Source organism: Falco punctatus, assembly GCF_963210335.1.
Source record: "Falco punctatus genome assembly, chromosome: 6".
NCBI classification, from domain to species: Eukaryota; Metazoa; Chordata; class Aves; order Falconiformes; family Falconidae; genus Falco; species Falco punctatus.
The window spans coordinates 20579144-20601574 of record NC_137585.1 but is presented as its reverse complement, the minus strand read 5'-3'; the positions used below and the strand labels follow the sequence as shown (position 1 = coordinate 20601574).

The 22431-nt window shown below is 36.8% G+C and overlaps 1 protein-coding gene across 24 annotated transcripts in view; it reads left to right on the top strand.

The window, feature by feature from the left end:
* The window catches only part of PLEKHA5 (pleckstrin homology domain containing A5), a 169263-nt gene that overhangs the window by 98160 nt on the left and 48672 nt on the right, over nt 1–22431 (top strand). For all 24 annotated transcript variants that reach the window (XM_080391768.1, XM_080391775.1, XM_080391767.1 and 21 more), the window contains 5 exons: nt 205–325; nt 6682–6786; nt 10883–10955; nt 14578–14678; nt 15701–15816. In XM_080391768.1, the coding sequence (XP_080247894.1) occupies nt 205–325; nt 6682–6786; nt 10883–10955; nt 14578–14678; nt 15701–15816 (516 nt within the window). The remainder of the gene's footprint in view (nt 1–204; nt 326–6681; nt 6787–10882; nt 10956–14577; nt 14679–15700; nt 15817–22431) is intronic.

Below are 22431 nucleotides of genomic sequence, written 5' to 3'. Positions count from 1 at the left end.
TCCTATTTTAAAACATCATCTTAAAATTCATCTATAATGGGTTTAAGTTTAAAACATAATGCAGGTAACTTTACAGTTCAATGTGAATTGCTTTCAAATTGGGAAAGTAGGACACGGGCTGTACTGGGCTACGTTTAGGCGTGCTTTCTAATAGCAGTCTGCACACACAGCATGTTCTAGTGCTATTACATATTCTATTTTCAGGACTGCTGCAGCAATGACATCTGAAGAAAAGAAGGAGCGACCAGTAAGCATGATATGTGAAGCAACTAACTATAATCTGACATCAGATTATGCTGCTCATCCCATGAGCCCTGTGGGCAGAGTAAGTCTTTATGTCCAAATTAAATTAAAAGTTAAATAACTCAGTTATTCCACAAGGTACTAGTCAGTGCTATATATTAGCGTTCTTATGAAAAAAGGAAACCAAGCATGTATCTTTTTCAGGGCACTTGGCTCCTTTCACATTTAATTTGGAAACTGAGATGTCTGAAATTATTACTGAAGCTGTAATTTTTTTCAGGTATCTCAGATCTTATGACTTGCACGTACTTAGGTTGTTTACAGAATCTGACCTTTCTAATCTGTGTGAACAGCAAAATCTTGAGTGACTGATCAGACATCTGCGTAAGCATCGTTACAGAAATCGCTCAATCACAATTGACTGGATTTGTCCAGTTAAAATAGAGAGAATTACAATAGTGTGTAAGAAGTAGTTACAAGAGAGATGGAAGGTGACCCTGTGGTAAAATTAAAGGGCAGGTGACATGATTTGCTCTCATGAGGCAGAAGTAGAAGTTCTGGTTTCCTAGGAAAATTCCTAGAGATCCCTAGGTTGCTTTGTGTCCCACTTTCTCCATTGACTCAGCTTCTCAGAAGGCTGGGGTAAATGTCCAGATGTTTATTCAGGTGGTAGGTTCAGTTATATCAGCTTTTAAATTTATTGGATAAAGCTGATGAGGCTATTCTGTGCGTTTCTGGGTTCTTTTTCTTTTCCATTTTCTGGACAACTTTCCTGAAAGGAAGTATATTTTCTACAAAATTAAGAACTTCCTTATGTTTACTAGGACACCAAGGTAACAACTTAGATCAGTGATTACAGACAAGAGCCCTGTAATCTCTTCTACTCAGCACTTAACATTTAAACAAGGAAAAAAAAGCCCCATAGTTTTACAAGTAATTAAAAACTTTAACCCTGAGAAGTGCTTTTCAGCTGATTAATCTAGCCTGCAAGAGAAAAATAAACTTTGGAATGTGTTCTAGCTGAGCAAATCCCTTAATTTCGGCAATGTGGATTGAAATAGTTTATTTTCCATGTAGTAGGAAACATTGTAAACATTCTTCAAGTGTGTTTTGGAAACATTTTTTATTGTTTTATATCTCTCATTTGATGGGTAGAATCCTTGACCTACGTTGGAAAACTGTTATTTCATGAGAAAAGTGTCTCAAATCTATTAGTGTTTCTGGGGAAAGAAAAAGTCGCAGATGAATTATAAAGAGTAACAAAATCCACCTCAATTTTCATATGATCATGTTCAAGGCCATGCAGGAAAGGCAGTTTAAAACAAAACAAAGCAAACTAGAAAAACCCCAAACAACAACAGTAACAAACAAACACAAACCCAACTAAGCCCTAAAACAACCAAGCAAACAAAAAACCCAAAACAACTTACTGTTAAGAGTTGTCATACTGATGTAGATTGCAGTAGTTAGAAAATTATGACAGAACTAGCTAGGAAGCATTCTCAGGTTAAATGTAGGAAAGGAATTACAATTTAGGGGCACATGTTTTACAAACATATTTTTCATACTCTTTTGAAAGAGAACTTTAAAATGCCCCTTAACATGTTCGTTTCATAGTGTTCTACAAGAAAATTGAGATTGCCATGGCCCAGTTACTGTTATTACTGTCATTGATTAATGATTCTAGTTTCCTGTAGAAATTATTATATATTGAAAAAATAGAAATCTGTTCTACTTTGCATTCCTCCTGTCTGTTCTTGTTTTCAAAAGCATTTACAATACTAATATGATTACTGTGACTGTATGTACAGTTACTGCACAACAGTTTTCAAATATGTATTTGTCTGAATGACTGCAATATAATTTTAAAAGTTTTGTTTTCAGGAGGTGAATTCTTGCAAAGTAGAACCACAGCTAATATTAGTCAGCATTTTCTGGTGGTTATTTAAAGCTAATGAGTTGAATTGCTTTTTAAGATAACTACATAGAAATTGCCTGCTGGTTGTACCCAGATACAACAGCTGATTGTCTTCTGTGTTTTTATGCATGTCTCCCAACAGTAGAACCTGAAAATCTTAGCTGTTTTATCAGCTTTTGAATATAATATGTAGAGGCTCTGTATATTGCAGCACAGTAAGAGAGGAGTAAAATATTGGTGAGGAAAGTAAATTACAGAGCAGAAGAATGCTTCATGTGGTTGCTACACCTGTTTTTAGGTATTTCTGTATTCAGAGATGACTCATGAACACACCTAAAATTGGAAGGTATGAGGAATGGAAGGGAAGTTTGTGGTATGACTGACGTTTCAGACAGTTGAGGTGTACAGAAATAAGTTCCGCCTTTCATTAATGTTAATTGATCCCGAATACAAACAGAACATGGAGAAGTTTATATTTCGTGGCAGAAGGACTGGAGTCTAGTGCTGGTTGCTGTCTAAAGGCTAATATGAAGTGAGGCAAAAATCAGTCTCTCCCCTGTAAAAGTCTTAATGGTAATCCTCCTTTCCCACTGTATACGTAATGCTGGCCAAATAACACGCTCCAGCTCTGTTAAGCACTGATTCTTCCCTATTAGCTTGAAGTGCATTTCTGAACTTATAGCCACTAGCATAGACCTCTGACTGTGAAAAAGATCTGTGTAGGCTTGAGATTGCCACAGTTAGGTATTTCCACCCCTCTTGAAAATTAAGAAGATGCTTTTGTAGTTGCTTTTTTTTTTTTTTTTCTTCATGTTTCTCCTCACTGTTAAAGTCACTGCCTAGGCAAATAAGATTGTGTGTCCTGAAACATGTTCAGGGAATAAGCTTTTTAATGGGTAAAGTCAGTCATATTACCAATTGCCCTCCACAGTTCACCTTCCCTGCTCTTTGTTGCTGTCCTGATGATCAGCAGAATAAGGCTAACAATTTTATCTCACAGTAAGTGGAACGGAGTGACAGCCCAGGACAGGTGCTGCAGAGCTCCTTGTGTCTCCATTACAGCTAGAATGTATCATGTTATTTATAAGTATTCATCAGTTTGTTTATAGATGCTCATACAGTGCTTAAGCCAGCCCAGCTTTAAATGCCTGGTTTAGGTATAGACATACATGCCTTCTCAGGATTCAGGTTAGCCAGAAATTTTGGGGTAATAATCGTAAGATACATTAGCAAATAGCCTAATAAACAGGAGTGGTGTGAAGGGCAGTGTCTGTGCTCAGTGCTAAACATCGGTACTGTGTTTTCATGGTTTATATTCAGACCAGTCCAGTAGTGCTTCTTGTGCATCTTACCTAAAATAAAGCCAGTTTGCTCTACTGTGCAAATCAAAGCACAGTGAAAGGGAACAACTGGGAGATTTGTTTCAAGAGCAACCTCCTGGTGCAAGTTAAAGTGCTGAGACAGAAACCCACTCAGCTCATGGAGGAATGCAACACTTGAAGGCACTGAAAATTGCCTACACAATCCAGAAGGCAGCATCGTGTTGGTTTGTGGTTTGGAAGATAATATAAGCCTTGAAGTCTGGAAACATATTTTTAAACAGAAGTTGAAAGTAACGGAGATTTAGATTTCCATTCTTTCAGCTCACATGCAGAAAATTTCCTTGTCAGCAAGGTTCTCAACCCACGTTTTTCAAACATAGACACAATATGTTTAGTGTTAATTAATTACTTTTGTTCTAGTTCTGCAACTGGGGAAGAATCCTCACATAAGTTCTGTGTCTACCAGCTAAGGATAGAGAAGAGCAGCTTTCAAAGTGATGAGCTGTGCAGCCCCAGCTACTGACTGGTCTGTTACCCAGAGTTCAAAGCTCTGCTGGTGTTTGTCGTCTTCAGGTTTTGGAAAGTGTGAATGTCACTGGCTGGACTTCCTGGCTTCTTCTGTACAGGGTCCCTCCTGTAGGTTCTGGTTTTGGAGGCATCACAGTGGCTGGGACCATTCTTTAGAACCAGTCAGATGTGAATATAAGTTTGCTAGCTCTGTTACCTTCTACACCTTCCAGCAAGTACTTAGTAGTTGGACCTTTGTTCAGTATCCTTCTTTCCTCTTTGCCTTCTCCAGAAGCTGGAGCTGTGCAGTATGTCCTGTATTTTTAGTGGTGTGGGGTAAAAGGTAGTTGAACTCTTCAATTCTTATTTTTTTTCCTTTCTTCCTGCTTCTCCAGTTTTTAAGATATTAGATGTTTGTGTGAGAGAATACGTGATGGCCAGGGATCCCAGGCGTAACAAGAGGAGGAGGTGGTCTAAAAAGTTTGAGAACTGATAATTATGTTTATATATACCCCTACAAAATTTCAATATCCTAAAATACTCATTGTCTCGAGACTCTGAATTTGTTGTGAACAGTTACTCTTTATATGCTGTGTGTGGTAAAATAATCACGAGTCATCTAAAGTATTTATTAACTAAAATTAGAAAGCACTTGTGATGCTGTGTTTAATTAAAGGAAGTTTGTATTCACAGTTGGTAAGATGTAACCCATTAAAACTTTGCTGTGAGCTCAGTGAAATTAGAGTCAATATGTTTTATCATCAGACCTACCTAACAGATATCTATCTAAATTGCTTGAATTTGTTAGTAGACTTGACATAACAGATATCTATCTAAATTACTTGAATTTGTTAGTAGACTTGACATTAGTAGTACTCGTGGTTTACTGTGTTTTCAGAAGCATCCTTAATGCATTAGCCATTTTACAAGCATAGGAAGTCTGGAATGCTCTTGAGAGGTTTTGAACCTTTAATACCTAATAGAGCAGGTATGAGCGTTCTAAATTACTTCTGATCAAAATCTTGGCATAGCTCTTGTGTGATATGCCAATATAGTAGCCATATAGATCAACTGAAGTACATCTAGTTAACTTTGTAACATGCTCTGGATTCTTATAGGTCCTCTGTATGTCATTCCTTGGCTTCTTACAAAGCTTTGTCCATTTCGCACTGGTAGAATTTTTTCAGATGAAAATGTGAAAGGTTTTTACTTTTATTTTTAATTAGGCTTTCAATTGCTTGTTCTGTCTTGTTTTCCAAACAGACCTGAGTCAAATTTCTGTATCTCCAAGGGAAATTAAAAGCACTCTGTTTTTATATTCCCACCTGATTCTTTCAAAAAATAAAACGACCTCGTTTCATTGCCTTAAGTCTGTCTACAACAGAAACACACATAGTTTTTGTAATTTGTTCTTTTTTGGCTAAGCTATGTTGTATTCTTCGGTTAATGGCATCATTAACAAAAGCTGCATATCATTTTAAATTGCAGGTTTCGGTTTATGATTTTTAACCTACTGTGGAATGCTCTCTGAAGCATGTATAAAACCCAGCTCAGTTCTGCGGTGCGTGTTGAGAGAGTTTCCATAGAGAAACACCATACCCTAATTTGCAACAAAACCCAAGTGTATGTTAGGAACTTTGCATAATCTTATGATTACTCTCAGTAGTGGAGATGGGGAAGCTGAAGCACAGGGTTGTATTGTCTCAATTCAAATGGTGGATTTGGAGGAAAGCCATGAGCACAGCTTAAAAAACTTGACTTCTTTTGCAGAGTGCGATACTTTGCTGTATCATATCCCATGGTCTCTGAGGCACTAATTCTTACAAAATTTAAAACGCAAGTAAATGTTCAGCTCATGTAGTTGCAGAACAGACTTTCCAAATGCAGGCTGAAATGAATGAAGTGTGAGTTGGCCAAGCACTTGCATGTTTCTTTATGCCTTTTCCAATTTCTTTTGGTTACTCAAGTAGAAGGATAAAATCTCAAATGGGTTATTTATCCTACTTCTCTTAGTCATCTGTGATCATTGCACAACTGTAAGGTTGTAAAAGGTATAAGCAACAGCAGATATAAGCACTGGAGTTTCAGGGCAGAAGTGTCAAAGTAGTCCTTACCACAAGCAGGTAAAATAACGAACATTCAAACCAGCGAAAGCATCACAAAGCGAAGGGTTCTTGAGAGGGAAGAAAGAACTTTAAAATATTTAGTATATGTTAGGAAAGGTGGAGTTATAACCTGTTGAAGTCTAAACAACTTTCATGTATTAGGCCAGTGTTGGAATCAGGAAAGAGTAAAATTTTCTTGCCCAGGTGTTGTAACTTTTCATAATTAGTAATAGTTTGGTTCATTTTACTTCTCTTTCTACAGCTTGGTAAGCTTTTTACCTACTGTATAAGAAGGCCAGATATGTAATTAGTTGTTTTTTCTTGTTATGAAAAAATAACCCAACAACTTTAAGTACTTGTCTTGGGATTTGTCTTTAAATTTTCTGCAGAGGAAAAAAGAAATGCTGAAGCCAGCAAGAACCATCATCATCATAATAATTTATCTAAAAAAAGGAATACAGTTAGTATTCTGCAGTTCCCCAGAGTAACACATGTAAGAAAAAGGTCTTAAAGAAAAGAAAATGCCTTATGATTTTTCAACAGATATTAATGTCATGTTTTCTTTAACATGTTCAATTCAATTTAGACATCACGATCTTCAAAGAAGGTTCATAATTTTGGAAAGAGATCAAACTCAATAAAGAGAAATCCTAATGCACCAGTTGTCAGACGTGGCTGGCTCTACAAACAGGTACCCTTCCCCTCTTCACCCCCTTCTGGGTTTTGGGGTTTTTTGGTAAGGTGTGTAATGTACAAAAGACAGTCATCTGCATAAAATGCAACGATAGCAATACCAGAGTGAAGCTGTGAGCTGTGAGGAACTGACACGTGGTATTTTAATTAATTAGCTGCTTATTGGATAACATCTGATATAAATGGGTAAGGGCATTAGGCAAGTACAGAACATTGGTATTGGTATATCATATGTATGTATTCCTTTTTAAAATCCACAAAGGGCTTAAAAAATCTAGACTGATTTTAGTAGTAAAATAGCTGAATTAGTTTCAGACATGTGGAGATGATGGGACAAGGATGTATGGCCCAGGATATTGTGGTTTTTAAATTCTGAAGTTTCTTTTGTTAGGCTGAGTGTCTTAATTATTATTTTTTTAAAGTAAATACTTCCAGTAACAAACTGGAAATCAAGCCATTTTTTCACATATGAAAAGAGAGAGAGAGTTTTCTTAACTGAAAGCTAATTATCTTAAAACCAGAGATCATTTTAGGTTTTTCTATTGAATATAAACTAATCTGAAGTATGTGCTCTTTAGTATTTAGTGTATTCAGTCTTCTGGAGACTTGCTTTGTATTTTGCAACACCAGATCACTTGTACTTTCTTGCTATACAGGAAATCAGAGTAGTTTGATCAAAAAATTGAACAACAAAACTGACTAGGCCATATTAGGAATATATTTTATAAATACAACAACAACCCTGTAAGAACTTGTCATTTAAACTCAGCTGGGGCAACTGTGTGTGTGTATATATATATATATATAAAAATGTGTAAATATATAAAAAGTTTTCAATCTGCATTGTCATTTACTGCCCCTACTCTGATAGGCTGGTATAACCCTCATGGTTTTTTGAATGTTGTTGAGTTAGTTTTAAAAAATACTTACTTCTAGATCTTTTTATCTGATATCTGTTTAGTAGATTTTTCCCTACTTAGATATTCTTGTGGCCTCTACTCTCGTTCAGTATTGAGACTGGAAAGTTGTCACAAAGGCAAGAGGTTTTTTGCTGTTTTGGGGCTATTAAACTTTTTAGCTTGAAAAAAAAGTCACTCTTCCTAAAGTACTGTTCTCTGGATTTTTTCATTAAGTGAGTCAATCAATTAACTTGATTGAAATATGAAGTCTGAATTACAGCACAGGTGGTTGTGCACATGAGTATCTGTGTTGTTATCTTTGCTGCTTGCTTCTGAATAAGTTAGATTCGTGATGATCTGGCTTTTCATTCTGAGGTCCTTTGTAGTGAGTTTTAAATCTCGCACAACCTCCCCTGTTCAAGCAGCCTTACCTAGGGCTGGTTGTCCAGAGCTGGTTTTGAGTATCCTCACAGATGGAGACTGCACCACAACCTCTTTGGGCAACCTGTGCCAGTGTTCGCCCACAGTAAAAAAATTTACCTCTGCTCAGATGGAATTTCATGTTTCTTAATTTGTGCCCATTGTCTCTTGTCCTGTCACTGGGCACTGCTAGCTAGAGTTTGGCTCCATCTTCTCTGCACTCTCCCTTCAGGTATTTATACGTATTGATAAGATGCCCCCTTTCTCCAGACTGAACAGTCCCAGCCTTCTCAGCCTCTCTTCATATGAAAGATGCTTTGATCCCTTAATCAGCTTTGTGGCCCTTTGCTGGATTCACTCCAGTATGTTCACATTTCTTCTGTAGCAGTGAGCCCCGCAGTGAACGCAGCACTCCAGCTAGACTTCAGTAGTGCTGAGAGGAAAGGATGTCCTCCCTCCATCTGTTGACAGCACTGCTAATGCAGTCTAGGATGCTATTGATCGTCTTTGAAGGTGCATTGCTGGCTCCTGATCAGCTTGTCCACCAGGACCCCCTGGGTTCTTCCCCACAGAGCTCCTTTTTAGCTGATCAGCCCCCATGTGTACTGGTGTGAGGGCTTATTCCTCTCCAGATGGAGGACTTGAGCATTTCCCTTTGCTGAACTTCATGAGATTCTGCTCTGCCCTATTTTCCCAGCCTGTCAAGGTCCCTCTGAATGACAGCACACCCATCTGGTGTGTCAGCCACCCCACAGTTCCTATTACGTGCAAACTTGCTGAGGGTGCACTCTGTCTCAGCATGCAGGTCAATAATGAAGATACTAAATAGTCTTGGCCACAGTATCAGCCCCTGGGGCAGATCACAAGCAACTGGCCACCGCTGGTGTCACTGATCACCATTCTCTGGGCCTGGTAGTTCAACCAGTTTTCAATACACCTCACTGTCAAAATGCATACCACAGAACAGAGCTTATGTGTAACATTATTTAAATGCTATGATGTTTGGTTAGTTTTTGGAAGAAGAGGGTTTGCTGTATGTTCCACGTTGTAGCAGTAAATTGAAAGCCAATTTTAGTTAAGAGCTCTACCAGCCGATACTATCTTCAGAAATTTACAGTGAAAGCCTGTACAGGTTTCTCTTTGATATTAAGATAACTTTCTTAAAATATTTATGTAATCACAGGTAACAGCAAGTTTTGTTTGACTCGGGGTGTGCTGCCTTATTGCGTGCAATGCTATTCTGCCATTTTTCTACTAGTTTTTAAGTCCAGAGTCAACTTCTTTTGGAAAGGTTTAATGTCAGTATACTATAACCATATTATGACGTAGTAACAATCATAAGGAAATAATAATTAGTAAATTCACTGATACAGAAAGGATATGCTTTATAGTAGGAAAGAATTTAAAATATGAGAACCACAGTCATTTTGTATGCCCCTCTGCTATGTCTGAAGAAGGCCAAAAGATCATTTCTAGCACGTCTCATTGCTGGCAGATACTTACTTGTGGCCGTGCAGAAACCTGTTGGTGTTTTTGTGATGGGATAAATGTGATGTTGATATAACAGCCTCTTCAGAAAGTCTGTCCAAGGGTTTGTGATAATCCTTTATACTGAAGAAGTTTGAGGATTTTCATTTTAAACAGTTGATTTTATTGCCAGTGTATGTTGGACCAGGGGGCCAGCATCCTCATCTGCTGCTGGGTCAGTGACCTTGTCAGGGAGGTGAGGGGGGCAGCCTCCCCGCCTGGTATCTGCCTTTCCAGCTGTGTAATAGGAGCTGACTGCTACAGGCAGTGCTTCCAGACTTCACTGCTGTTTGTTAAACTACTTTGAGGTCATCAGAAGGAAGGTGCTATAAAGTGTTTAGTTATTCTATTTATGGAAATGTTTGTGGCAAAGGATTTTTTTGCTCTTTCTGAATAGTATTTCCTAGCTAATGCTTGCTTTAACCTTTCTTCTCCCTCCTACAGCTTATTTCCTCACCCCAAAAAGAGCAGGGCTTAAAATACAAAGCTAAAAATTATGCTGACTTTTCTCAAAAAAAACCAACCCAAACAAACAAAAAAAAAACCCAAACACAAAAAAACCCACCCCAAAACCAAGCCCATACCACCCCACAGTTTTTCATTATAGAATCCCTCTTCTCAATTGTCACAAAACATATTTACCTCAAGAATATTGATAATTCACACCTGCTTTTCTTCTTGGAACAGATTAACGTATTTATTAAATCTAATTCTACTAGGATGTGTGCAATGTAATGCTCTGGCTTATTTCCACTGCAGTAATGGTGGCAGTCTTTCATTCAGAGTTGTGCAGTGTAAATTGGTTATAAGCATAAAGGAAAATGAAATTACTTTAGGAATAAACTTTATTTGGGAAAGAAATTTGCTCTAGATATATGAATGCTAGCAGAAAATGAAGTTCAGCAGACTTTCTTTAGAAAACAAAGGAGGATGTACCTCAAGTATTATCTTGCTTTTTTCCTTTTTTAAAAATGTACACATTTTTTTCAGTTAATTGTAGATGGTAGTCTCTAGCATGCTAAAATAATGGACACTTATTTATACTAGAATCATGTTAACTTCAGGCTGCCTGGCTTATGATCTTTGTTTGCAGTGTTAAGTCTGTGATGAGAAGTCAATGATACTTAAAATACCTCAGCCAAGAAAATTAACTACTAGCCACCACAGTTATGTAGTACCTGGTTTACTTTATGAACTATTACTATTAACAGTCTGAAAGTTCTTACTTGATTGCTTTGATTAACACAGGATAGCACTGGAATGAAATTGTGGAAGAAACGGTGGTTTGTGCTCTCAGATCTGTGTCTCTTCTATTACAGAGGTAAGTTCCACTCAGCAGAGTTGCGTTTGCCTCTTTTACTGGAAGCAGATAATTTTTTACACACCACTCAAATGTAAAATAAGAAGCTGCTACTTAAATTAATGGATTAAAATAGTTGCATAGCTGTCAATATCCAGGCCTTGCTACTTTATCTTTTTTTTTCTTTCTTTCTTAATTACCGATTTCACATAATTGCTTCCTGCCTGTCAGATGTGCTCTAAGGGCAAACCCATTCACAACTACCTTTTCCATTAAATTCTGGATTGTAGTTTTCTCACTGCTTCTGTTGCTAGGATCTAAATATGCCAGGTTAAATCTGAGTTTTTTCATGGAAATTATGTTACTGAAATTGGGATGGGAAAGGGATAGTGCTGGGGAGCTGAAACTCTGCCTTTGGAATGATAAAGAGGATATATGTGTCTTTTGGGAATGTAACCAATGTTTGTCAATACTTACGTAAAATGATGTCCAATTCTATATGAGTAGAAGTCTGCTGTGTTTGGAACAAAGGAATCTATTAGTTCTCTTATGTAGCTACGTTAGACTTACTGTACATGGGGAAAATTAGCTGTTTATAATCCTAGTCTGGAGATATGTGTGTTAGAAAACGGATTCCTTCACTATTACAGATTATTAACTGTAGTGCTCCTGAGGGGAAAAACAAATGGGATTTTAGCATATTGAAATGTATTCAGTCCTGAAAGAAGATGTAAAACCGTAACAGTTTAAAGGAGGCTAGGAGCAAAGAAAATTGTAAAGCATGGCAAAATAGAGGAAAGTAAACAGTTAAGGCCATCTGCAGCCTTAGGTTCAAATGAAGCGTGAGAAAGGGTTTCTGTTTAGGATGAGACTTTAGAATTGGTAGAAGTGGTGTTGACACTGGTGATGCTGAAAGCAATGACTGATAGATTTAAAATGCTGTTCTGTTAAAGTGCAGGATGGTTCTAATCTAATCAAGACAAATCAGGTCATGAAACAAAAGCTTTGTAACTGTAACTGGTTTAGTTAACAAATTCTGAATTACTGAAATATAATCATTAGGCTTTGTTTCTTTACCCCAAGAAGTATACATAGCCAGATAAACCACTGCTCAGTCAAAATTAGGCTATAATTTCATTTGTCAAGGCATCAATTGTGATAAAGTTACAGTGCATTTAGTTAAGTGGTCATCATATACTCTGTGCTTTCTTATAGGGTTTTCCTATTTTAAACAAGTCTTCAGGCTCTCTCTTGGAAAGGTTCTAAAGAAAGTGCTGCTTTGTAGCAGCCTTAAGAACAGATTTAATTGACTTAAAGCCCTGCACATGAAGCGTCTCAAAATAAAACAAAAAAGCCATAAGTAAACCCAACAACAAATAAAATAAATCCAAACAGCTCTATAATATTTTTCATTTCTACATGTGACTGTGACAAATAAGCTGAAATACAAGCAGAATAGTTTAAATTGTTTATATAAAAAACCTTAGCTTTTAGCTATCACTTGCAAGAAGGCAGTTAAAGGTGATAAACTGTAAGTAAACATGTAAAGTGACAATCTTAAAGGCATTAGAAATGCCTACTAAAATATAAAAAAACTTGCACTCTAAACCCTGTGTTTTTATGGTTTTGTATCTCTCAGATATTGAAAATTTGAAAGGAGGGAGCCATGCACTTTACTCCCAGATTGCAACCAGTGATTGTGGTTGTTGGGGGTTTTTTGCTTTTGTTAGTAAATCTCACTGATTGTGTTCCAGTGTTAGTACCTTATAATATCTAATTTATAGATGAAAAGAAAAATTATTCCATTGTATTTTTTTCAGAGCTCAGAGAATAGTCTTCTGTTTCACAGAGGGACAAAAGACTGACCACTTTCATATTAGAAGGTTACTGTTGCAACAAATAAAAGATCTTAAAACTGGACAGAAGATCAGATGTTTTTCTCTTGTATTATTTATACACAGCATACAAGTAAAGATGGTTATAGGGCAGTGTGATGTGTAGATAAAAGCTAGTCTAATTGGAAACAGATTCTTAAAATCTGGAAATGGAACATAGCAGTTTGTCTTTAACAAAGACCTCCAGACATGTAGTTTAGTAGTAAGTCAAAGTATAATCTAGCAGAAGGGTTTTTTTTTTTTCCTGTAACAGCAGTCCAAATGAAGTCAACCACAGTATTTGCCATGCATTCTGGGACGGAGGAAAAAAGGCAAATTTGTGTGTGTGTGTGTGTGTGTGTGGCTAGCAAGGAATAAATATTTGATAGGGAAAGGTGGGATGGTTTCAGGCATACTTATGAGTACAGTTGAGTACCTGAAAGTAAATCCACTCCTTTCATTCCTTTTCTACCTTTTCATCAGACTAATTTCATGCTCAGTTCTCCAATTAAATATCTATCCCAGAAAGCATCTTTTTTACGTTGAACATCATGTAATGCTAAAATGGCTGGGCAGAGCTTTCCCCATATGAATAACTTAAAAGCAGTGGCTTTTCAGAATTTAGTGAGTAAACAAGAACTGGGAAAAGATTTCTGAATCCGCATATAAGAGGTAGTCCTTTTGTGCTGTTTACATGTATTTTAATTGTAACTACTAATTTCCGATGCTTGAAACTTTGTATAGCTACATTTGTATTTGTGAAATTAAGACAAGTAGTCGTTTGTTATGGGCAATATCTTCAACTAAGAGAAGCATTATGAGGAATGGTCTCCTAAGATACTGGTTGTAAACAGAAGTCTGTATCTTGAATACAATTAAGATTGACTCGTAAATTGCATCCAATTATTCCTTTATTAAAGCATAATTGACTTTAAGAGCTGGTTATGGCTTCCAGTTAAAATCTCAGTTTATTATTGTAATGTATTGCTCTAAAATTTTATGTAAAACAAGATTCTGGGAAAAGGGTGCTTGGGGGAGTTTGTGGGGTTTTTTTACAAGTTATCTGGCACATGCATTCTCACAAATAGAATGTAATTGAGTATAAACTCTTCATGGGAATTATAAAAACTTGTAGCTTAATACGCCCAATACCAGAAGAAGAATGAACAAATTTTCTCAAAGGCCAACAGTTATAAGCAGTATTTTAAAATACTTCTGCTCTCATAGGTATTTGCCATTTTTACTGAGCAGGCAATAGATGGCAGGTATTGTTCTTGTCACTGAATTAGAGGCTTAACTTCCATCTGCTTTTCAGTTTTGAAGTCATACGCAGGTAAGCACTGACCCCCAGAAAAAACTGGGCGTAGTTGTTCGTGGTGTTTTCCATAAGGCAGATTCCATAAGGTAGCTCATGTGCTTAAACTTTTACAGAACTAGCACGCTCAGGAGTGGTTTTTGTGCTTGTCCGTCTTGGGGAAAAAGCTGGAGGCAGGTGTTTTCAGGTGACCTATGCTTCCTGGTGCTTAGCAGGTTTTGGGGGACACTCACTTGTGTGATACAAGTCCGGTGGCGTGTGTTGGCAGAGAGGGGCTGCACAACTGCTGTTGTGGACTGCACACTTTTGAGACTATACAGACACCTACCTAACAAATCAGTCTGGCTTTTGGATTCCCTGATTCATTTTCCTCTGAGCTAAACTTCTTGAGTGCTCTTGTGTTGTTGTGTGTCAACACATTTTGTTTCTCTAATCAAAGACTATGCATTCACAGATGAGAAAGAAGAAGGAATACTAGGTAGCATACTTCTACCTAGTTTTCAGATATCTGTGCTTTCTGCTGAGGATCATATTAACCGCAAATATGCCTTTAAGGTAAGGGACTTGATTTTTCAGTTGAATTTTATGTCTTGAAAGCACAGTAACCTAGTGATCAGAATTCATTTTACTGAGTTATTATGCAAAACAGGACTGACAAACAGCTTCTGAGACTGACTTTTGCATAGTACAGTGGCAGAGGATTCCAGTATTTAGCCTGGTGTAAATATAGACATAATTACCAGAATGAGAAGATGGATGAATATCACTTGTTATTAGTCTTTTAGTTTTAGTTCATGGATCTTAAATACTGTGTGGTGTTTTAGAATTGTAGACTGTATCTGCAGCTGGACTTATCCCACTAACAAAAGTTCTCCAGTTATTTAGATACAAAGTTTCTATTTACATTTATTAATAAGAATAATAACTATATACTATAACTTATATGGTGTATATATATAAAAATAATAAAATCTATTTAATATAAGTTGAAAGTTACAGTTACATATAAATAAAAATAAGGTTTTATTATCACTTCAGTCGCATTATTACATGAATCATTGTTAGCTGTGTTTCCCAGCTAATCTTTTTAACCATGATATAAATCACTCTACTAAATATTTTCTCTTGACTTTTTTTGTTGTTTTATGAGCTCCTTCTGGCTCTTCTTTTGGCCTTCTATGCAACACATCATTTATTTACTATGGTAAGTACTAATTAAAATTTACTATATCATTCAGACTGCAAAAACCTATGCCAAAATCTTATTTATAATAATTATATTAATTTACATTTATGGATAGTCAAGATAGTTTTTAATAGATTGAAGAAATTTAAGGGGGGTTTGAGTATTAATGAAGAAGCAGCAATGACTGAAAATTATAGGCAATTATTTTGAAAAGGTGAATGCGGTGACAGGGAAACATTGAAGTATTCCTTCCAATATTTTTTCTGATAGTATTATGTGCATAAATCTTATTATACAAAACATTAGAATGAGTATACAGTAACATTATTTGTCTCTCTTCTTTTACAGAATCTTATATTTTTATTGCAATGACCATGTCATTTCCAATCAGGCAGCTCATCCAAACATGAGGACCTATTATTTCTGCACAGATACAGGGAAGGAAATGGAGTTGTGGATGAAAGCCATGACAGATGCAGCACTTGTGCAGACAGAGCCTGTGAAAAGGTAGTGTGGACTGACACAACAGTGGCACAGTGCATATCTTTTTCATATTTAGTTTGATTTATTTGAATTAAATGGTGTACCTTTATTTTAAGGTTATTTATTGTTAATTGGCTGAAGTAATTTCTCCGTATATTGAAGATCCCTTACTGATTTGGTACTGTTGGATAAAATTTTGAAGTAGTAAATAATCTTAAGTTCTATTCTGAATATGGATGTCTTGAGTGTAAGCGGCTAGGAAAAAAAAAAAAGTGACTGATTCCTTTAGCCAGTGGCATCAAAAGAAGTGCAATGACAAATACTATGTGCAGGCATGCTTCACTTCCCCTTACTGAGTAGCAATAGCAGCTCAGCTGGTGGTAGTCTTTGGCTTAGACCTGTCATAAGCCTCAATTTCACAACTATAGTTTCTGGCTAAATTAAACAGTTGTACCTACAGGCAACCTGTGGGGAGTCATTCTGGTTCATCATTAAGCTGTCATCAAATTCATACTTACCTGATCTGGAGCCATATCCTTTATGTATCCATGTGTTGACAATGAATATCAAGTTATCACTGGAAGCCGTGTGTTCTCAGAAACTGAATCTTGTCTGCTACTGTCTGTCTAGTAAGAACTGTTTTCTCTCTGAATGTGGTCCCTTGGGTCAGCTCCATGGCATCTATAATGGAAACCTCATCAACTGAAAATTTAAAAGCTCCTTGTATTGATGGCACAGAAGTTGTTGCTGATGGCTGCTGTCACTTGATCTATTCCACACTCTGTTCATTCCTGCTACACTGGAGCTAAATAAATGGCAGCAATGCTGAGAAAATTTAAGTTAAAAAAAAAATAGTAAAGAATTGCATAGGCACACGTAGCAAAGAAGGAAAAGGTACAATCCTTGCAGAAGAGTAAACACATTCAACTTGTCAAAATACAAGCCGTCTTTCCAAATTTTGCATTGCTAGTGCAAGTCATTCCTGTTAACTTGTTCCTGACATTTCTATAAGCCATATTGCAGTATTGTGCTAGCAGAAGCGTAAAATGGAATGCAGAATGATTAGACACTTTTTTTTCAATGTTACATTTTTTAATGCTTTGTGGGCTTCTCAGTTAAACATAATGAAACTTTTACTTACGCCAATTTACACGACGTTCAGAAGGATAACGGTAAGCTAGGAACACTTTTAAATTTGTACCTGTGCAAATTTTAGTGACTAATCTTAAACAAAAGGTTAAAGTCTTAGCTTTCATCTCTAAGATCCTTTAAATATATAGTTAGTATATGAAATATTTCTTTCTCTGCATTTGACAGCATGATGAAATAGCTTAACAGGAAAAAATATGTTGTTCTCTGTACTTTGAAAAAATTACACATGTGCTTCAAGCTCTGTGTCTTTTTTTTGCTTCAGTAATGTTGGAAAAAACACTTATTTCAGCCTACAGAAAGGAGGAGTGGTAGGTCCAATTACCACAATGAAATTTGATCAGGTTATGTATGATTTCATATTATATATGAAGATGTTATGTTCTTTGTCTCCTGTAAGCCTCCTCATGTTTGAGAACAGTAAATGTTACAGGGAAAGGATGAGCGGAGTGAGACTGAGCATAAGCAAGTAGATACTTAATAGCATTTTCCTCCTTTAATTTCTCTGTTCAGAGACTTTAAGAGAATGCTCTTAAAAGAATGAAGTTACCTTGACAAAATAAAATACCTCATATTGCTTAGTGAATAATACACTTAATCTGAAAAATCAGTTTTGGTTTGCATTGTAAGCGTATTGTAGATATCTGGTATCTTACAGATGGAGAAATTATTAAACCAAATGAGACCCACTTCAAACAAAAATCATGTATTGATTGTATAAGCACTTCATAGGGGGAATAATACTGAAGTGGGTCAATCTGAATCTTTTTGTAACCAGTGACATTAACTTCATTTGGTGTTTGTAACACTGAAGAATTAATGTTTGAAGAAGACATCTTAGTAGTAGAAGGAAGTTAATGTGAAGAAAGTGTATCTCCCTCTGACAGAGCCTTCTTAATGAGTGTTGTCTTCATAGTGTCTCCTGTAATAGTCAATGGTCTATAGAAGATATTTAGTAAATTATATAGACAGATGTTACGTTATTACTCGTGACACTTCTTTTAACATAGGAAGCAATCTAAAATGTTAAATAACCACGGTTTTGTGCAGTCCATTAGTACAGCTCTACAGTCGTGATTGCTGCCTCAGAGTCTACCAAGACAGAAGAGGGAGCCCGCCCTGGCGCCCCGTGCAGCTCCGCAGGCTGGCTGTCCTGCAGGCTGCCGTGCCACGGCTGCTCTAACAAGACAGACATGCAGCCCACTGCCACGAAGGGTGTTCTAGTCTCCAGAAATGCTTGGCTGTGTGCATCCCTACCCTCTCCTGTCAGCTGTATTGCCTGTTCCACAACTGATGTCTGCCTGTTCCAGGTGTTTGACAGAATATAGGGAAATGGTGGGGATTCCCAGTACAGCTGATATGATCTAACACTTTTCGTCCAGCTATGAATGCACCTGCAATCTGCCTTGCATTTCTTCAGGCACTTTACTTCTTGGTGAATCAGTGTAGCATACTAAATGAATAGAAAAACATTCAGGATCAAACTCAGTGTTTTTCTGCTGATATCATGGGCAGAATGGGCTTGCCAACAGCCAAAACAAGTGTCAAAAAAAGCACAAGAGCAGCAACTTGTGTAGCACCATCTTGTCTCAGTTCAGGCAAGAAGCCTTAGAACAAAACAGAAGTAAATGTGACCTCTGAAAAGTCTGTTAGTAGTCTAGTCTTGAAATAATTACTTGGGGGGAAAATACATTTCAAGACCAATGAAGTCTCAAAGACTTTCATGTCTATTAGCTATAATAAGGAAGAAAGTTCTTCAGACATCTGTTTTCTAAAAGATCCATCTTTTGGCTATCAAGCCAGTTCTTAAAATGAGCCATGTATCAAGATATGATCTTATCCAGAAGAAATGCTGTTTCTTCCCTGTAAGACTCTGTTAAGGATTATGTATTGTATTACGTCATCTGTAACCTGAAGTTTGCCATGCACATAGCTCTAAGCATAAATAATCTTGGTTCAGTCAGATTCAGCCAGTGCCTTTATTTCTCAAATCTGCTTTTTCTAGAGGCTTTAACGTTGTACTGAATGCAGTTTTCTAACAGACTAGCGGTTTACAATACAATAGCTAGCTTTATGAAGAACTTCCTTCCTGAAATATTTATGCAAGCTGATATTGAACCCCGTTTAAGTACTTGTTGATATAAATTGCCCAATGATAAGTGAGAGTTTTTAGACTATATTTCTTTAAATCTAGAAGTCAAGGTACTTCTCTGCTTATGATACTACAGAAATCCAAACCCATCAGTCTGTTAAACTGAATGTTTCAGCTTTAAATAATTTCAGAGCCACAATCTGTATATTACTTTTCTGAGGATGTGAGTTTCTTGGAGAGAAAAAAGATAAAAGGAATATTTAAAGCAGTAAGTTGTGGGGATTTTACTTGGCTTTCCATAAAATATTCTTACTTTCCACACATAGTTAGCCACGTAATACAGAAATGAGATACCGAGGTGAGAAAATAAAAACGTAATTGTTCCTTTTAGAACTGATCTGGAGTCACAGCAGAAAAACCCTTGTAATGTATAACTGCAGGGAAGGACAAATCTTATTTGGTCCTATTGACTTAACTGTAATTACTCCTTTATAAAGATTTTTGTTTTGATTTTGCCTATATAGTAAATTAAAGTTTAATAATGTACTGAGAGACCTATCAAAATAGTTAAACACAAATACTTTAGTCAGCGAGGAATTATTTAAGCTTATGACTCAAAATACTGTCTCAAACAACCTGTTTTGATTAGCAAAACATCTTACTCCTTCGTTGTATCAGTGGAGACCACAGTTAAGCTGTATCTCAGTACCAATTGCTTGTGTTTGTAGATACCAATATCCACCAACATACTGATTTCTCTACTCTCACTTATTTAAAAGCATAATTTTTCTATCCTTTCACTGTCAGCTGTGTGTGCTAGAGCCTTTGTTTCTTCTAAGTGATGCAGCATGTACTAAGGAAAGGTGGTTTTCTTCTCCTCCTAGTGTAGTTACTTTCCCTGAACAGCATGAGCTAGGCTGCCAAAAAGAACTTGTTAGCATAGTGACATCTACATTGGGGATTTACTGATGTCACTGTGTTCGGAAAAGATGGATTTTTTTTATTTTTCAAATGCCTCTGCCTGGCTTTGTTGAATCACAGTCTTCATGTCTTGTCTGATAATTATATGCCCCCCACCCAATCTTGTTAGAATTATTTATTTATACAAAACAGGAAAAATATTACTTTTCCTGTATGACTGTTCCATACATATTATTCCTGTTTAGTTGTGGAAGTCTATAAATTGCATTCAGTATATGCTGAAAGATGTGTTCAATGCCGATTCTCTTTGCCTTCTCCCTCTCCCATCATCAAAATCCTCTGCAAGTTTTGTTAGCTGTCTTTGAAAGCTAGATATAAACATGGAGCCAAATTTAAATACTGATTTATGTTTCTTACATTTACCTATTAGTTTCTGATAATTCTTTCCATTTTGGATAATTTGCTGTGGAAAGAGGTCTCTTGCTTACAACAAGTTGACTGATTTGATGCACAAAGTTGAAGGAGAGCCCAGAAGTCTATTTGAATGTCAGTCATTCAGCCTCTACACCATCGCAAAGAATGTCAAATACAAGTGCTTGGCCCTGTGGTGTATAACCATAGCAACAAGTGATACAGCATAGAGATTGCGTGGAAAAACAGTTCTGTGATTTTTAGGGTTTGTTGTTTTTTTAATGAAGCCAGACAGTAGAAGGTAGTAGGATAGTGTGAACTGAACGCTGTGCCAAGCCTTGACCTTGCCGCGTAGCCGATGAATGTCCTTAGGGATGCCACTCTCCCTCTGCAGCACAGATTTTCCATCTGTAAAATGGCAACTGCTTCTGTGCTGTAAAGCACCTTGAGAAAGACTGATAAAAAGTCGTATATAAGAGAGTATGTGGTACTATTAAGGCATACATTGATGCCGATGTTTAGGAATATTTGCAAGGTGGTCCTTACATTTATTTGTAAACTCTTGAACACTGGCTGCAAACTGAAATTTTAACACCCTTTTTTGACTTGATAACTGGGAAATGGAGTTCTTCATTCACTTTCCTGTTTGGGGAATTGCTTTAGTTTGTGGTAGAACACTGGGTAGTACAGTTTTAAGGTGTGAGGGAGGAAGAGATCCAGGTTTTTTTCCATAACCCTGAGAAGAAACGTAGGCAGAAATGTTTTGTCTTGGGAACACTTTAAAGTCTTGGGGGAAAATAAAAATGAGGTGTCTCCTTTTTATTAAATTGCAGTAGGAGATTAGCATACCATTTCTTCGCTGATTCTTAGGAAATTATAAAAAAAGATGACATAGGTATACAGGTCCCACCACATGTTTGCTCCCCCACAAAAGTCTACATAAAAACTGGTTCTACGTCAAGATTTTTTTTTTCTTTAAAAGTTATTGTTGGCAGAAATACAACCCTCTACTTTCTGACCGTAGAAAACATCAGATGTATCTAACCTCTGCATTTAGTAGTGATGTATGAGAAAAATCCATTGTGTTTAAAAAGAATGCTGATGCATATAGCCAAGGAGATGTTCATCTTAGATTATTGGTGTGAATGTTTTCATTTGCAATGCGTTTGACGTGCGTGTACGCTTTCTCGTCAGCAGCTCAGGAGTAATCACTGAAAGAAAAGGACTATTTTGAGTTACTTATATTAATAGAGTGAATTTTGGAGGACTTTGAAGCATCAAGCAGAGATTGGGATCATCACAACTATGACAAGAAGAGGCATGGGGAAAAAAATCATGCCCCTTGTTAACATGCAAAGTGCATAAGCATTTTATTCTAACGCACGTAAAGTGTGCAGGTGTTGATGTCTTGCTGTTTCAGTTTGATAGGATTGAAATCATATACTTGTCAAGGCAGGGGTCTCTTGATTCCTTTCATGTTATGGAGACTTGATGGCAAGAGCAGGGTGGCAATGGGAGGTGCATTTAAAATTAAGTGTCCAGTATTATTAGCAGTGGGGAGTATTTTATAAGGACCTTACAATTTTCAACCCTGTATGTATTTGCTGGGGTTCTGTCCCGAATGATTATGGCCTGTTGGGAATTCATGGCTTAATCTGTTGGGGAAGTGTAGACTTGTAGACATTTAAGCCTGTTTTCAACATGGAGTAAGCAAAAATGCTTACAGTTATGTATGTAGTTAGTCTGCTTGCAGTTATTGTTCAGAGGAGCGGTCACACTTGTGCTCTTGGTCAGTGTGATGGCCTTTTTACTCACGTGCCTTTTAGGCACTTGAACCGGACACAGTTACAAAGATGAATAATTAATCTGAAAAAACTGTGGAAGGTTACTTTGACATCATTATAAAAAAAAGTTTTATTCTTGGTTTGGTTTTATATAGACATGAAATCTTAAAGAATTATATCTCTTCCTCTTCTTTCCTCCTATACCAAAAAATATCAACAAAACATTTCAGGGTTTTTGGTTTTTTCTGTTGTGTTCTTTCTGGTAAACCGGGGCGGGGGAAT